A 19,116-nucleotide genomic window follows, 5' to 3' on the forward strand; every position below is an offset into this window, starting at 1 on the left:
ACGGGGCCAGATGGATTGCCAGGATGTGTACTAAGAGCAGGCGCGGACAAACTGGCAAGTGTCTTCACTGATATTTTCAACCTCTCCCTGACAGAGTCTGTAAAACCTGCATGTTTCAAGCAGACCACCATAATCCCTGTGCCCAAGAACGCCAAGGTAACCTGCCTAAACGATTACCACCCCGTAGCTCTCACGTCTGTAGCCATGGTGTGCTTTGAAAGGCTGATCATGGCTCACATCAACACCATTAATACCGGAACCCTAGACCCACTCCAATTTGCATACCACCCCAACAGATCCACAGATGATGCAATCTCAATTGCACTCCACACTGCCCTTTCACACCTGGACTAAAGGAACGCCTATATGAGAATGCTGTTCATTGTCTACAGCTCAGTGTTCAACACCAAAGTGCCCTCAAAGCTCATCACTAAGCTAAGGACCCTGGGACTAAACACCTCCCTCTGCAACTGGATCCTGGACTTCCTGGCGGGCTGCCACACTGATCCTCAACACGGGGTCCCTCAGGGGTGTGTGCTTAGTCCCCTCCTGTACTCCCTGTTCATTCACGACTGCATGGCCAAGCACGACTCCAATGAAGGATTTGATCGTGGACTACAGGAAATGGCGGGTCGAGCACGCCCCCATTCACATCGACAGGGCTGTAGCGGAGCGGGTTGAAATACCAAGTTCCTTGGTGTCCACATCACCAACAAACTATCATGGTCCAAACACACCAAGACAGTTGTGAAGAGGACATGACAATGCCTATTCTCCCACAGGAGACTGAAAAGATTTGGCATGGGTCCCCAGATCCTCAAAAGGTTCTACCGCTGAGGGGGAGCTGGTAAGCAGCAACATGTGAAGATGTGTTTTCTTGGTGCTTGTGTCCAGGGCGAACAATTTACTATTAATACTTCACCAACACCTCCCCTACCACGCTCATTTTGTAACATTTAATTAGGAATCAAACCCAACTCAGTAATTGGGCAATTTTTCCTGACATTTTTGGCCTTTTCATCATAAAATGTCAGAATTACAGCCACGAGTCACAAACTTACTTCCAAGGATGAGGACCTCGAGGGAACGGTCACATTTTCGGACTCGAGACAGTAGGCAGATTTCGGCCTATCCTGTTCATAGCTAAACTGCTACTGGAAATTCTAGGCCTCGAATACGTCCCCACCCTTGACCGTGCTCATAGAAGCTTACAGTCCGCACCAAAGAATGGGGAGCCGCCCTGACCCATCATAGTCAAATTCCACTACTTTCAGGAGAAGGATATTCTCCTTAAGGCATCACGAGCGGCTCCCATCACACACAACGGCCAGAAGATTCTACTTTACCTGGACTACATGGCGCCAGTCATGAAGAAGAGGTCAGCCTTCAACGTGGTGAGGGGGCTCCTACATCGCTGTCTGGACACCAAGTTTGGCATTCTCTACCCAGCAGTGCTGAAAATCCTTACTTCCAGAAGACATTCATGGACCCATCCAAGGCCAATTAATACATTGTAGCACACCTACATCCACAGGAGGGTAGGCGACATACAACTAACAAGCCATTGTAGGCCCATGCCCCTGACACTACACTAGCCATGCTAACGCGACCAAGGGCCAACTAGTGAACTCATGTACCTCCTTTTTTTATATAGTTTTTTATTATCCTTCAAATATGCAAATTGAGGTGGTTCCCTCCTGAATCCTTTCCCTTTGTGTCAACTTGATTATGTTCAGCCTGGATAGAGCTGAGGTTCGGTTTCACATGGTAGTATTTTGCTCTAGTCTAGGAGAGGTATTTTGCTCTAGTCTAGGAGAGGTATTTTGCTCTAGTCTAGGAGAGGTATTTTGCTCTAGTCTAGGAGAGGTATTTTGCTCTAGTCTAGGAGAGGTATTTTGCTCTAGTCTAGGAGAGGTATTTTGCTCTAGTCTAGGAGAGGTATTTTGCTCTAGTCTAGGAGAGGTATTTTGCTCTAGTCTAGGAGAGGTATTTTGCTCTAGTCTAGGAGAGGTATTTTGCTCTAGTCTAGGAGAGGTATTTTGTTGTTTTTAGCTGTTTTGTCTTTTCTTTATATTTTATTACACTGACCTTTCAGCACGCTGGCCATGTGATTGTACTAACATTAATTTCTAATAGCTATGACAATGCCTAATTCATATACTCTAGGCCCCACTTGCTTTATCAGCTGGAACTTAAAAGGAATTAACCATGTGGTCGTAGCTGAGTGTATGCTCATCTTAAGTCCAGACATAGTTTTTCTCCAAGAGACCCATCTCTGGTCCAGCGACCATGATAAACTAAAGAAGCTTACAGTCCGCACCAAAGGGGTCGACCAAACATTTCACTCCAACTTTGGTGCTAAAGGCCAGAGGGGCAGCCATCCTTATCAGAAAAGGCCCTGTTTGTCTCCTCCAAAGTCATTTCATATACTAATGGCAGATATATTATAGTGATGGGGAACTTGTTTAGCACACAGGTTGTTTTGGCTAACCTCTATGGTTCTGGCTAACCTCTATGGTTCTGGCTAACCTCTATGGTTCTGGCTAACCTCTATGGTTCTGGCTAACCTCTATGATGCTACATTTTTCTCTGACCCCATTGCAATACTTCCGAACCTTAACTGTCATCACTTGATACTGGGCGGAAATTTAAATTGTGTATTACATCCAAGTCTAGACAGATCCCAAAAAGCCCAACAATGTAATTTCAAAATCAGGTGCAGTAATCAACTCATTTCTGGAATCCTATAATTTTCCTGATCCATGGAGGAGGAGCAATCCCACTGCTAAACAGTACTCCTTTTTTTCTCCAGTCCCACCAATCATACACTAGGGTTGACTTTTCCCTGCTGGATGATATAATTATTCCTTTTGTAACTAATAACCAATATCACAGCATCTTTATCTCAGACCATAGCCCTGTCCAGCTAGATATCCGCTTTATTTTTTACAGATCAACTGCACCACTGATTTGTCTCATTCTACTGTGCTGGAGTCGTTAAAAGCATTTCTAAGGGGCCAAATGATTTCATACACAGCATATCACAACAAACAGCGCACTAAATGCTTTTCGGAGCCATCTCAACTCATTCTAGACATGGACAACAGATATGCCTCTTTACTGACTCTTTACTGACTCCTGAACTCTAATCTTTCCACTAAACAAATGGAGCAGCTTCTGTTTAAGTCGAGGCAGACATTTTATGAACACGGAGAGAAAGCTGGCAAATTATTATCTCACCAGCTTTGACAATCTGCTGCTAGCAGCACCATACCTGAAATCTGTGTTGCAACTGATTTCATTTCTACTAATCACAAAGAAATCAGCAATCAATTTAAGCAATTCTACTCTGCTCTTTACTCATCAGAGGCTCTTCCTGACACATCTCATATGCATGGATTCTTAGACAATCTGGACATCCCCTGTCTCATTTCAGATGAACAAACTAACATGAATAACTCAATAAGTGATGATGAAGCTACTCGGGCAATTCAGACCATGCAGAGCGGTAAAGCTCCCGTGCCAGATTGCTTCCATATTTAATTTTTTTAAGCATTCTTCTCTAAACTATCCCCTATCTTTAGCTCAATGTACAATGAAGTCCATTCCAGTCAGAAACTGCCCCAGACACTTACCCAGGTGACCATTTTGGTTGTGCTTAAAAAGAACAAGAATCCTTAGGCCTAGACTGTGGCTCATACCGCCCTATAAGCGTTTTGTGCTGCGATTATACAATTCTCACTAAGGCCCTTTAGAGACAGTGATGCCAAACTGGATTAAGGGAACACTAAATAACTCACAAGGTGTCTTTATATGCAGACAATCTTCTTTTAAACATCTCTAACGCTGTGGAGACTATTCCCTATCTCTTGGACATGCTACAAGGTTTTGGGACATTCTCTGGATACAAGTTAAACCTAACAAAAAGTGTGCTCCTCCCCATTAATCAGTTAGCAGAAGGTATTGGATATCATTTAAGGCTTTGTTTAAACATAACTTCAAAACATTCCTGGATCGCACTAAGCAGAATTTCATAAGGTGGTCGTCTCTTCCCATTTAATTAGCAGGTCACATTCATCCTGTTAAGATGACTGTACTACCTAGGTTTTTGTACTTATTCCAAATGATTCCTATTTTTCGGCCAAAGTCGAAGTTCAAACAACTGGGCAGCTATATTTCCAACTTAATTTGGAATAAATCAAATCCACGAATGAGAAAGGTATATCTAGAGAGACCTAAGCTGGCAGATGTGCTGGGCCTTCCCTTTTTTACACTACTACTGGTCAGCAAATATATCTAAATGTGTTTATTGGGTTTCTACATTTGGAAGACGTGTGCGAGCAAGGAGGCCTACAAACCTGACTCAGTTACACCAGCTCTGTCAGGAGGAATGGGCCAAAATTCACCCAACTTGTTGTGGGAAGCTTGTGGAAGGCTACCCGAAACATTTGACCCAAGTTAAACAATTTAAAGGCAATGCTACCAAATACTAATTGAATGTATGTAAACTTCTGACCCACTGGGAATGTGATGAAAGAAATAAAAGCTGAAATAAATCATTCTCTCTGCTATTTTTCTGACATTTCAGATTCTTAAAATAAAGTGGTGATCCTAACTGACCTAAGACAGGGAATGTTTACTAGGATTAAATGTCAGGAATTGTGAAAAACTGAGTTTAAATGTATTTGGCTAAGGTGTATGTAAACTTCCTACTTCAACTGCATGTGACTCATTGTTAGTAGTAGTTGTGACTGTATTGCCATGGCACAGGCGGAAGTGGAGGAAATGTTTGCCCCCTAGTCCCCGGCAAGATGGCCATCTTTAAAGGGGGCTGGGCGATTATTATGATGGGAGGTCCAATAGCTCCTCCTCATCCCCTGTTTCCTGTCTTTCTAGATTTTTACTGTCCCACCCTAAATCCCCATTTAGATTTTACCTCCAAATGAGTGATGTTTTTTCCCCCATTTGAAGACTGCAGCCCTTGAACAATTCTGATATGGCAGGTGTAACAGTGAGTTAGCAAGATATCTCTCTGATACTTGTATTTGTCTGTCTGTTTGATAGAGTCAGAAAGAGATTTGACAGGGTTTTCATTGTGTACCAGAGTAATTCAACTCGAGATAGAATGAACTCCCTCTCCGTCTATGTCATACTGGGTGAGCTCCTATACATTTTAATTTCCTCATTGACTAATTAGAATTGTCTTAATTGTTCATATACATTTTCAGTGGTGTAAAGTACTTAAATAAAAATAATTTAAAGTACTACTTAAGTCATTTTTTGGGGTATCTGTACTTTACTATTTATTTTTTTGACAACTTTTACTTTTACTTCACTACATTCCTAAAGAAAATAATGTACTTTTTACTCCATACTTTTCCCTGACACCCAAAAGTATTTTGAATGCTTTGCAGGACTGGAAAATGGTCCAAATCATGCACTTATCAAGAGAACACGTGGTCCCCAATCCCTACTGCTTCTGATCTGGAAAACTCACTAAACACAAATGCATCATTTGTAAATTATGTCTGAGTGTTGGAGTCTGCCCCTGGCTATACGTAAATGTCTTAAACAAGAAAATGGTGTCGTCTGCTTTGCTTAATATAGGGAATTTGAAATTATTGATGCTTTTACTTTTGATACTTAAGTATATTTAGAACCAAATACTTCTAGATTTTGACTCAAGTCGTATTTTACTGGGTGACTTTTACTTGTGTAACTTTCTATTAAGGTATCTATACTTTTACTCAAGTATCACAATTAGATACTTTTTCCACCACTGCACATTTCAATGGTCAATTATTGTCATTGATAATGTGCATGATGATATAACCCGGGCTGAATTTGGATTAACTGCAGGGCACTCTGCATAGGCTACATTTTTAAAATATGTTTAGTGTAGCCTATTAGTTGAATGTGAGAATGGGGTAAAATGTCACTCTTAAGAGAACATGTTTAGGTGGGTTTATTTGAGTGCTATCTACTCTTGTATTTTTCTTGCCATAAGCTCCATGACCATGATTGTAGGTTGTATGGAGTCTTGTTGTGAAGGAAAGGATCAGAAATGGCAGGAAAGGACATGCGTGTACATTCCTCCTACCCCCATGGGGATGATATCCATCTACAGACTCATTAGAGACTGTTTCCCATTCCTCTGCCCCCTGAGTGTATATGCAGTAATGTTGTTACTGCTCTATTTCCTACTCCTGAATAGTAAACAGAGTTAACTTCTGATCACATTGATCAATGATCCTTTTTTTCTTCATCAGGTCTAATAACATTGATGATCCAGACTACAGACTCTAAAGGTAAAACACACACACATACTCATATACACATACTTATATACACACACTCATATACACATACAGAAATGTCCAGAAATAATGAGCTTCCCTCTTTCTCTAGGGTCTCCCAATATCAGAGTGGTTCTGTCTGTTTGGCCCCCAGGATCAACCATCTACTTAAGGGAATCTGTGGCCCTGAGATGCAGTGTGGAAGCAGGTGCTAACTATTCTTGGACCTATCACTGGTTCAGACACACATCTCACAAACTTGTGACCCCAAACGCTAGACACATGATCAGTGGTGACAGTTACTCCATCACTGGGGTTGCCAAGGCTGACGGTGGTAGCTACTGGTGCCAGGCTGAGCGGAATGGCTCAACCACACCCTTACTCAGTGACCCCGCCCACTTGACTGTGTCAGGTGAGACAACCTTCAGTCTAATCACTGTTCACTGATTGGTTGGATGCAATATGGCTACTGCTATTGGTATCAATGCACACATAACCTCATCAAAGACGAGTAGCCATTTGGTGTTATGGCATTAGTAGAGTGAGTAATCCTGAAAATGTCACCCCCACTTATTTTACCCATCTCTCTCGCAGAGCTGACCCCACCCTCTTTGGCAGTGATCCCCAACAGCCTACAGCACTTCCAAGGGGAGCACTTCTCTCTCCAGTGCCCTGCTGTGTCTGAGAGCAACTCCACAGAGAGTAACTCCACAGACTGGACATTGTGGCAGCTCACTGACTTTGGAGTTAGGTCTGGGTGTCAGACACTAGAGGGCACTGTCAGGAAGGAGGTTCCTGGAGCGTGCAGCCTCTCCTCTCTATACAGTGGGTTGTACTGGTGTGAGAGCAGCAAATGGCGCAGCAACACGGTCAAGATCATAGTGAGCTGTGAGCCATATCTGTTTCACTGATGTCTGATACATTAGCAGCATTGTGATCATGTGGTTGGGGGGAAATAATGCCATGTGCCTGTGGAAACCGAGATTATGCATAAGAAAGCAAGTGAGATGCACGATATGTAATGGTCTATGTATCTGTATCTGTAGTGTCTTCTCTTGTGTCTCACAGATGGATCCATGATCATTGTTGGCCCTGCTCACCCTGTCACAGAGGGAGATCAGGTGACTCTGCATTGCAGGTACTGGTTCCACAAACCTAACCTGACCACCTTCTACAAAGACGGAGTAGAGGTTGTTCTGAACGTCACAGAGATGACCATTGACAATGTGAACGGTGCAGACGAGGGCTTCTACAAGTGTGCTGAACCTGAGGAGAAGTTGGAGAGCCCAGAGAGTTGGCTGTCTGTGAGAAGTAAGACCAAACGGTTGGGCACAACTGCGGCCTAAATATTTTACTGCCTCCCAATACTGCTTGAAATACAGATTAACTTCGTTGCTTTTTATGCCTTTATATTAGGGAACTCCACCTCAGAAGAGAGAAAGACATTGTCCTCTGAAGGTACCGTGTCTACACATAAAACCCTTCAATCACCTCAACCCCCCTCCTCCAACACACACACGCACGTGCACACTCGACTTATATGGTTTCCTGTTTTTCCCCATTCAGGTACCTGGATATGGGTGTTGCTGTTCTGTTGCATTGTGGTTATCCTGTTGCTTATTCCTGTTGTTATGTTACTGGTTCGTCACTACAGGTTAGTAGTTATTACCTTCAACAAATATCTCTGTTTACTAATCACATTCAATGGACATAAAAAATAGAAACACTCTGAAGTAAGCAGGAAACTCTGTATGTGTCACTAACCCGTCTGTTATTGGGTTCAAGGTTGCATATGTGGTGCACCCGCAGCTGTTTCTCCTCCAAAGAAGGGCCACCCCCAGGAGAGGCACCCCAGACCAAGCAGGATGTGACTGAGGTACAGTGGGATCTGGGCTGGATGGAGATGGCCAACCTGTTGGACAAGCAGCAGTACCCTGCCACTGCCAGCTAAACTCTACCACTCAAACCAGAGACTAGTGTGCTTAACACTGTACAGAACATACCAGAGGAGGCTGGTGGGAGAAGCTATAGGAGCACAGGCTCATTGTAATGGCATAAGTGAAATAAATGGAACGGAGTCACATGTGGTTTCCATATGTTTGATGTGTTTGATACTGTTCCATTTATTCCTTTCCAGCCATTACAATGAGCCTGTCCTCCTATAGCTCCTCCCACAAGCCTCCTCTGGTACAAACATATTAATTATCCTTTGTATCTGTTTCTCACTGCTTCTGTTTCTCACAAGAGTTTTTCTTTTATCTGGTCAAATTAAGAAATAAAAAGGATGTACAGTATGAGTTAAAAAACTATTGTGTACAAGCACAATATTTCCTTATGTATCATTAAAGTCACTCCATCTTCATGTTACACCTGTTGGTGAACTACTAATGAGTATCAGAACGGCTGTTTCTGTACAGTAAATCCCTTCCATTTACTGTAAGGTACCTCTCTACTTATGAATAGGCTTTCACTTGGCTTCTTGAGAATTTGAAAATAGAAACAGGTGTGAAATAGTAATCTTACTGCAGAAAAAAACATTTTCTATTTAATGTGAAATTTGAGGCTTACTGGGAGAAAATTCATTTTCACCGATATCTGCACAGCTCTAGTGTAACAGTATAACTTTAGACCGTCCCCTCGCGCGAACCAGGGAGCCTCTGCACACATCAACAACAGTCACCCACAAAGCATCGTTACCCATCGCTCCACAAAAGCCACGGCCCTTGCAGAGCAAGGGGAACCACTACTTTAAGGTCTCAGAGCATGTGACGACACCGATTGAAACGCTAATTAGCGGTCACTACTGTTAAAGCAGAAGAGTGATTGCAACAGCTGGTGAGTTTTACAATACTTTCAAATGTATTTTACTCACATTATTGTCCTATTTTTTTATTGGTATTTAATTTCCAAAAGCATTGACTTGAGAGTTAAATCTCTCAAATAGTAAATATAAGAATTTACACAACCACAGTTTTGCTTGTTTAAAGGGATGCAACCCTTTTTTTCAATTTTCGCCTAAAATGACATACCCAAATCTAACTGCCTGTAGCTCAGTCCTGTAGCTTAAGCAAGGGTATGAACATTCTTGATGCCATTTGAAAGGAAACACTTTGAAGTTTGTGGAAATGTGAAATTAATGTAGGAGAATATAACACATTAGATCTGGTAAAAGATCATCCAAAGAAAAAAACCTGTGGATTTTTTTTGTACCATAATCTTTGAAATGCAAGAGAAAGGCCAAAATGTATTATTACAACCCAGGTGCAATTTAGATTTTGGCTACTAGATGGCAGCAGTGTATGTGCAACGTTTTAGACTGATCCAATTAACCATTGTATATCTGTTCAAAATGTTGTATCAAGACCACCCAAAGGTGCCTAATTGGTTTATTAATATATTTTCAAGTGAATAATTGTACACTCTCTTCAAACAATAGCATGGTATTATTTCACTGTAATAGCTACTGTAAATTGGACAGTGCAGTTAGATGAAGAAGAATTTAAGCTTTCTGCCCATATCAGATATGTCTGTGTCCTGGGAAATGTTTTTGTTACTTACAACCTCATGCTAATCGCATTAGCCTACGTTAGTTCAACCATCCCCCAGGGGGGACAACAATCCCGTAGAGGTTTTTAAACAAATGTGGTTTCTACTGACAATTGAGATGTACAAATTTTGGCATATGGGGACGACAAGCAGATAAGAGACAATCCTTACTTAATTTCATTTAAGACATTAATGAGCAAGCAACGACAGACATAGTCAAAATAACTATTTGTTCAGCACTTTTGAAATGTACAGCGACAGAATTCAGAACATGGGCTGTTCTTACAGTGTACTCCTTGTACAAGTTAGAACCGTATGATCAAATCAAATCAAATGTATTTATATAGCCCTTCGTACATCAGTTGATATCTCAAAGTGCTGTACAGAAATCCAGCCTAAAACCCCAAACAGCAAGCAATGCAGATGTAGAAGCATGGTGGCTAGGAAAAACTCCCTAGAAAGATCAAAACCAAGGAAGAAACCTAGGAACCAGGTTATGTGGGGTGGCCAGTCCTCTTCTGGCTGTGCTGGGTGGAGATTATAACAGAACATGGCCAAGATCTTCAAATGTTCATAAATGACCAGCATGGCCAAATAATAATAATCACAGAGAGAACAGTTGAAACTGGAGCAGCAGCACGGCCAGGTGGACTGGGGACAGCAAGGAGTCATCATGTCAGGTAGTCCTGAGGCATGGTCCTAGGGCTCAGGTCCTCCTTGAGAGAGAGAGAAAGAAAGAGAGAAAGAGAGAATTAGAGAGAGCATACTTAAATTCACACAGGACACCGGATAGGACAGGAGAAGTACTCCAGATATAACAAACTGACCCTAGCCCCCCGACACATAACCTACTGCAGCATAAATACTGGAGGCTGAGACAGGAGGGGTCAGGAGACACTTTGGCCCCATCCGATTACACCCCCGGACAGGGCCAAACAGGAAGGATATAACCCCACCCACTTTGCCAAAGCACAGACCCCACACCACTAGAGGGATATCTTCAACCACCAACTTACCATCCTGAGACAAGGCCGAGTATAGCCCACAAAGATCTCCGCCACGGCACAACCCAAGGGGGGGGCGCCAACCCAGACAGGAAGATCACATCAGTGACTCAACCCACTCAAGTGACGCACCCCTCCTAGGGACGGTATGAAAGAGCCCTAGTAAGCCAGTGACTCAGCCCCTGTAATAGGGTTAGAGGCAGAGAATCCCAGTGGAAAGAGGGGAACCGGCCAGGCAGAGACAGCAAGGGCGGTTCGTTGCTCCAGAGCCTTTCCGTTCACCTTCACACTCCTGGGCCAGACTACACTCAATCATATGACCCACTGAAGAGATGAGTCTTCAGTAAAGACCTAAAGGTTGAGACCGAGTTTGCGTCTCTCACATGGGCAGGCAGACCATTCCATAAAAATTGAGCTCTATAGGAGAAAGCCTTGCCTCCAGTTGTTTGCTTAGAAATTATAGGGACAATTAGGAGGCCTGCGTCTTGTGACCGTAGCGTACGTGTAGGTATGTACTGCGGGACCAAATCAGAGAGATAGGTAGGAGCAAGCCCATGTAATGCTTTGTAGGTTAGCAGTAAAACCTTGAAATCAGCCCTTGCCTTGACAGGAAGCCAGTGTAGGGAGGCTAGCACTGGAGTAATATGATCACATTTTTTGGTTCTAGTCAGGATTCTAGCAGCCGTATTTAGCACTAACTGAAGTTTATTTTGTGCTTTATCCGGGTAGCCGGAAAGTAGAGCATTGCAGTAGTCTAACCTAGAAGTGACAAAAGCATGTATTAATTTTTCTGCATCATTTTTGGACCGAAAATTTCAGATTTTTGCAATGTTACGTAGATGGAAAAAAGCTGTCCTTGAAACAGTCTTGATATGTTCTTCAAAAGAGAGATCAGGGTCCAGAGTAACACCGAGGTCCTTCACAGTTTTATTTGAGACGACTGTACAACCATTAAGATTAATTGTCAGATTCAACAGAATATCTCTTTGTTTCTTGGGACCTAGAACAAACATCTCTGTTTTGTCCAAGTTTAAAAGTAGAAAGTTTGCAGCCATCCACTTCCTTATGTCTGAAACACATGCTTCTAGCGAGGGAAATTTTGTGGCTTCACCATGTTTAATTGAAATGTACAGCTGTGTGTCATCCGCATAGCAGTGAAAGTTAACATTATGTTTTCGAATGACATCCCCAAGAGGTAAAATATATAGTGAAAACAATAGTGGTCCTAAAACGGAACCTTGAGGAACACAGTTGATTTGTCAGAGGACAAACCATTCACAGAGACAAACTGATATCTTTCCGACAGATAAGATATAAACCAGGCCAGAACTTGTCCGTGTAGACCAATTTGGGTTTCCAATCTCTCCAAAAGAATGTGGTGATCGGTGATATCAAAAGCAGCACTGAGGTCTAGGAGCAAGAGGACAGATGCAGAGCCTCGGTCTGATGCCATTAAAAGGTAATTTACCACCTTCACAAGTGCAATATCAGTGCTATGATGGGGTCTAAAACCAGACTGAAGCATTTCATATACATTGTTTGTCTTCAGGAAGGCAGTGAGTTGCTGCGCAACAGCCTTTCTAAAATTTTGGAGAGGAATGGAAGATTCGATATAGGCCGATAGTTTTTTATATTTTCTGGGTCAAGGTTTGGCTTTTTCAAGAGAGGCTTTATTACTGCCACTTTTAGTGAGTTTGGTACACATAGGATACATAAATGGGGCATATAAACAGACAATGAAAGCCCTTACAATATTCAATGATTACATTTCTCTAAAACAGGTTATAGGCTATTTGTGCACCACCAAGTTAGAACACTAAGAGGTGAAAATAGACCACATTGAACGCCGTTTGGGTCTTTATGTGTCAAAAAAGAAACGCGTCATATAGTAAATAACACAATTATATTATAGAATGTTGTATGTGCTGAATTTGTACGTGCAAACCAAGCACCACAAATACTATCAGTAGCACTGTCAAAGCTGTACAAAAAAGTAGCCAAACAAGCACACACCCGGGGCCTGTTGCACAAAAGTAGAATTAAGACATCCGGGATAAATGACTCAGCTGAGCTCAATGAAGCCAAAACATGTGCGTCCAGGCTTAATTGGTTGCACAAAGACCAAGCCAGGATGAGCAGACACGGATTCATTAAGCCAGGTGAAACCAATCCTGGATAGGTGCGCGCTCACGGCTCACTCAAATAGACACCGCCACAGATCACAGATTAACTGATTTACCATGGCAACTAGAGCCGCGTACTTTTCCCCGTCGGAAGCACAAATCCTCATGGAGGCATACGAGGAGGTAAAAGATATAATTAAGAAGAAAGGCAACACCGCCACAGTGATAAAGCAAAGAGAAAAAGCGTGGCAAAGTATTGCAGACCGCCTGAATGCGTAAGTAGTGCACAATTACACACTCACCGCTCCGCTGAAACATCACAATTACAATTCAAATATTTAATTCACATCTCCAAAAATGCAGTTGTACTGTAATTATGAAACGGTAAATTTTTTTATTGAAATGCACTGCAGATATGAGTGAAATTGTGTAAAGTAACTCCATCACACTGTATAAAGCTATGATACATTTTTTGATATTTTTACTGAAAACAAGACAAAAATACCAAGTAATTTTTTGCAGTGTGACTCCATTAAATGTGTGTGTGTGTGTGTGTGTGTGTGTGTGTGTGTGTGTGTGTAGATTAAACATGAACGGGCCAAAACGGACATGGCAGCAGGTCAAAATCAAATACAAGAACATTCTGCAGAATGGTATGGTCCCTGACTAATATTTAACAAAGCACAAGCATATATTGTACCCAGAAGGTGCCTGCTCACACATTGTCTGTACTGTTTTAGCAGTGAAAAAGAATACCCACAGACAAGGCACGGGTGGTGGGTCACCAAAGGCTGACCTTACCCCAGCAGAGGACATGGCCTTGGAGCTAAATAAAGGCAGGCCCGTCTTAGAGGGGATCCCTGGGGGGAAAGAGACGAGCATAGGTTCCTCCCAAGATGCCACCCGCTTCATTCAAGGTATGTCCTTCCATCTCTACATGGGATACAACCACATTCATATTGAATCAATTTGGACTGTCTGACTTTGGTTTACCTATTGCCTTGCAGTGTCTGGCAGCACTGTGTTCCTGTTAGAGCCACCAGCACAAGCACCAGACGATGCTGATCCAGTGAGTACTCCATCAAAGGCATACTGTAGGCCTGGCATGTCTTGTCTACTAGCTTCAATATGAATCCGATTAAATGTGATAGGGTGAAGGCCCCAGTGCAGCAGCAACAGCACATGATGGAGACGATGATGAGGAGGAGACCATCTCTCTGGATTCCAGAAGGCATGAGGTATCATGTTAAGACTGTGAAAGTACTATTTACTCTACAATGGTGAGGAGTCCTCATCAAAATCAAAAAATCTAATTTCTTTTACAGGACCCAGATGCTATACAGTGGGAAAACCAGCCTGGCAACATAGTGCGTATTAATAAAAGTACACCACATCCTGCCAAATTCCAGCTGCGCTAATTGTATTGTGTTCACAGAGCTCACAAGCTATCAGAAAGTTGTATGGCAACCACCTCCGGCGCCAAATAGAACTGGCAGACATAGACATTCAGTACAAGAAGAAAAAGATGGAAAATCTTGCACTGGAGTTCGAAATAAAAAAGAGGACAATTAGGAAACTGGACCTTGAAATAAAAAAACTTGAGAGGGAGGTGAGATATGCCTTCAATGTACACTGTATGCTAACTGTAACACAAATGTATTAATCATAATTTTTCTTTCCTCCCCCAGCTCCAAGAAGATGACACAGCTCAAAATAAAAATTTGGTATATTCTCGTAAAGTCAAGTGAGCCATGACATATGAGCTCTTATTGTGAGCACACAGGACGGTGGCATCTTTCTAAGTTTTTTTTTATTTTCCCAGCAATCAGTACAACCAAGTCATCGTTATAAGGCATCGCCCTCTTTTGCCCACCCCCCCAGCACCAGGTGTGGCCACTAGCCTATATGAAGGCCCAAAATTGTGTGTTCCTTTCTGCTCTGACAATGGCATGCCCATTCGTGCGAGATGTGGTGGATGAAGAAGCACTTGTGCTGAGGAGAGCCTTCAGGCGAGAAAGGGTCTTCAGGGACCGGTTGGACCCACTGGCCTTCCCTGATGACCATCTATATGAAAGATACAGGTTTTCTGCAGATGGCATCAGGTATCTATGCAGACTACTGGGTCCCAGGATTAAGCACCGCACTGCACGGAGCCATGCACTGAGTGTGGAGCAAATGGTTTGTGTGGCCTTGCGCTTTTTTGCTAGTGGAGCCTTCCTGTACTCAGTGGGGGATGCAGAACAGCTGAACAAGGCCACAATTTGCCGCACAATAAGGAGTGTGTGTCTGGCTATCAAAGCATTAGCAGATGTCTTCATCTCCTTCCCTGGCCACAGAAGACTCTGTGACATCAAAGAGGAGTTCTATAGGATTGCAGGTAAGAGGATCTACAAATTACAGGACAACTGTTAACACATAGTAGGATACTCATTACTTTGTGTGACAGGTTTCCCCAATGTCATTGGTGCAGTGGACTGCACACACATAAGGATAAAAGCCCCCTCAGGTGCCCATGAGGCCGATTTTTGTGAATAGGAAATCCTTTCACAGCATTAATGTTCAGGTGAACATAACTTTTTGATATTGTCCATTGACGAACACTGCATTGCCAGTGATGTGCATTGATTGGTGTAATATTCCTCATCTTATGATTTCAGATGGTCTGCAATGCTGACTGTGTGATCAGCAATGTTGTGGCAAAATGGCCTGGCTCAGTCCATGACTCCAGAATCTTTCGGGCCTCTGAAATCTATCAGTGCCTATCACAAGGTAAGCCACACAACCCCTATTTATAACCATCATGGCTGTGTCAAGAATATCACTGTGTTTATGAGGTAGTAATGATGAGATTTTGTGTTGACAGGTGAATTCTCTGGTGTGTTGCTGGGAGACAGGGGGTATGGCTGCCAGCCTTTTCTCCTGACACCTTTCACAGACCCCCAGGAAGCACAGCAGGCCTACAACCATGCCCATACCAGGGCCAGAGTTGAAATGACCTTAGGCCTCCTGAAGGCACTTCACAAATTAAGGGTCAGCCCTGTTAGGGCATGTGATATTACTGTGGCTTGTGCTGTCCTCCACAATGTGGCCTGCCTGAGGAAGGAGAGGGCCCCCAGAGTGCCACCAGCCATGGACTGGGACAATCCGGCAATCTTCCCTGATGACGACAGTGGTCGGCTGCTGAGGGACCAATATGTGTTGAATTATTTTAGTTAGTATGTGTGCTTTCAATTTTGGTTAAATATGTCCTGCGGTGGCAGAGGAATTTGGTTTTTTTTGGGTTCGTTTTTTGACGAATTTGGCCTCTTATGATGTTTGTGCGGTATACTGTGTGTAATACAAGGCTGCAGGGAGGCTACTGCATCCATTCATTTGTCTGTTCAGTTGATGTGTATGGATTTGTCCTGCATTTATTTTAGTGTGCAGACATGCAGGGTGTGTTATATACAGACCTTTGAATGTGTATGTATCATTTTGTATAATATGCTTGGATTCTGTGCTTTCCATCTTGTAGAGTCACTGTGACTTCAGTTTCGAAAGGAGCTGATGGTTTACCTGCTTTGTTTTGTCCTTATTCAATAAAGGAACATAATGTTACACATTGTGTTTTTATATTCATATGGAATGTGTATTTGTTTATATGACAGAGTACTAGGGCCACACTGAAGAAAAAGGATAAAGTCATAAATTTATGAGGCTGGTTCTTTCTGCAGAAAAGCTACATATTGTTTTTACAGTTTTGATACTTATGACAATGTGATACTTAATATTCTGGCACATCAGCATGTCTTTGTTTATGAAACCATACTGAAGTACAATTTCACGAAATGCCCCACATCTGTCATTTTAACAACTGTCCTCCTTTAAAACAACTGGTTACAATATTATGACTTGTGTTTTTTTTCCCCTCTGTGGCCCTAATATTTTATATATAGCCTTATAGTCTATGGGGAAACTGTAAATTATCTAATGATAGCAACATCATCTAAAAATCATTTTTTATCCAAAATCATTGAAATTAATGATCACAAACGTTTAAATAATAACAGTGGGTCTAGTTATATGTGATAACAATGTATAGTGAGCAGTGAAATAACTATTGGTTTCCATTTGTGGTGACTGCTGACTGACATTAGGGATGAGATTAAATAGATCCTGGAATTTAGCCTGGTCTGGAGCAGGCTAGCTCCACAGAATAAATCTCCATGTTAATTTATACCATAACATATCCTCCTGCCCCCTATCCATCTTTAGTGCAACCGGATTACGGATCAATTGAGCCAGGATCACCAAGATATCCTGGCTTAATCCCTTATCCTAGTTTTGTGCAACAGGCCCCCGGCCACGAACGATGTGTTTACAATACCGCATTTGTGAAAATAGACCGAATTATTTGGGGGAGGCACAGTTTACTACACAATATAGATTTAGTATTACTTTCTTCGCTACAGTATACATTTCTCCCTTGCATATTACATAATTTATGCAGCAGCATACAAGGCATTTTTGGACTCATCTTTTGAAGGTGGCGTAGCGATCCTTTGTGGGCAAATTTTGTCAAACTTTGTCATCAAAGTCTGGCATTCCCTGGATTTATGATGGGTACTCGGGGAATAAAACAGCCACTACATTGAATAGCAGGCTAACGTTAGTGGTTTCTTGCTATGCTTGCAGTTAGCCACTGATTCCTTCCAAACGATTCATTGTTGTGTAATCTTTATGTACAAATGCCGAGCACCGACACGTTTTATCTATAGTTTCTCTTCATTATTTTTCTTCATGTGACAAGGATTAGAAAGGATTTGCCAGTAGATTGTCGACAATTGATGATGACTGCTATCTAAGACTTTTGAGTCATTCTATCTGAGTTATTTGATCTATTTGATGTCATTCTGTCTGTGGCAAGAGCAGGTATTCTCAATGTTTTGTATACTCATACTTTACTTGGCATGTAGGTTTCTCACTTATGGGTGGCACAGTATCCCTGCAGGCCAACTCCTGACGGATATCCTCGCGCAGGCTGCTACGGTTGTGGTCGATAAGGGCCCTGTCATTCCATCCCGCTCCTGCGGCCAGGGTCCGAAATTCCAGGGTGAACTCCTGGGCACTCCTCGTCCCCTGCCTCAGGTGGAAAAGACGTTCACCCGCCGCTCTACCCTCGGGCGAGTGGTCGAAGACTTGCCGGAAGTGGTGGGTGAACTCCGTGTAGTCGTCCAACGCCGCATCTCCTTCTTCCCACACGGCGTTAGCCCACTCCAGAGCTCTCCCTGAGAGGCACGAAATCATTCTCTCTACTATTATTTCACATTCTTAAAATAAAGTGGTGATCCTAACTGACCTAATACAGGGAATATTTACTAGGATTAAATGTCAGGAATAGTGAAAAACTGAGTTTAAGTGTATTTGGCTAAGTTGTATGCACATTTCCGACTTCAATGTATTATTTCATCTTTTGTTTTATGTGTGACATAAGTGCCTTAATGTGTTTGGATCCCAGGAAGAGTAGGATTGTACCATCTCCTCAAGTTGGAAGAAGTGTCCTAGAAGACCAACAGTCTCCTTGCCTTTCTCTTTTGCCTTTCTCTTTCTCTATTGTGGTAATACATTGCAATCTTTTTAATACTGTTAGAGTTGTTGTCATTTCTTTTAACTTAATATGCATCAATATCTAAACTCTCTGACATTCAACCCCTGACTTACTGCCTGAAGCTGACCGGCCTTGATGTTAGTGGCAACCCTGTCACTCAGATTGCCAACATCCAATCTGAGTTGTCCAAGCTACTGCCCTGTCACTGACCTCCTGATCTGATTGGGCAAACGGCTTGGCACATTCTAAGTTTCCCTTAGACACAGATCTAGGATAAGCTTATCCTACCCCCAAATCCTTATTCATAACTATTCTAAACGGAAAACTGACATTAGATCAGCGTCTAGGGGCAACCCCCCTATTCCCGACATACTACCATCAGCAGAATATGTTTGTGTGTGTCAATGTTTGTGGGCATGCATGTATGTGAGAAGCAGAGGGGTGGTTTCTGAAGTGTTTTGTGTCTCTTTTCCACCATTTATTCCACTTGTGTGGGGACATGGATTCACAGTGACCCCCACTATTGTGTAAGTTAACAATTTGGGTAAATATAGATATAC

General features: G+C 42.5%; 1 protein-coding gene across 1 annotated transcript; it reads left to right on the top strand.

The window, feature by feature from the left end:
* Positions 1-4,919: 4,919 nt before the first annotated feature.
* Positions 4,920-8,684, top strand: LOC109901572 (uncharacterized). Its single transcript, XM_020497570.2, has 8 exons — positions 4,920-5,156; positions 6,270-6,308; positions 6,409-6,708; positions 6,891-7,184; positions 7,365-7,607; positions 7,713-7,754; positions 7,863-7,950; positions 8,082-8,684. The coding sequence occupies exons 1-8, from the start codon at positions 5,126-5,128 to the stop codon at positions 8,245-8,247; spliced, it is 1,203 nt and encodes a 400-aa protein (XP_020353159.1). The 5' UTR covers positions 4,920-5,125; the 3' UTR covers positions 8,248-8,684.
* The last annotated feature ends 10,432 nt before the right edge of the window (positions 8,685-19,116 follow it).

Source organism: Oncorhynchus kisutch, linkage group LG13 (assembly GCF_002021735.2).
Source record: "Oncorhynchus kisutch isolate 150728-3 linkage group LG13, Okis_V2, whole genome shotgun sequence".
Classification (NCBI taxonomy): Eukaryota; Metazoa; Chordata; class Actinopteri; order Salmoniformes; family Salmonidae; genus Oncorhynchus; species Oncorhynchus kisutch.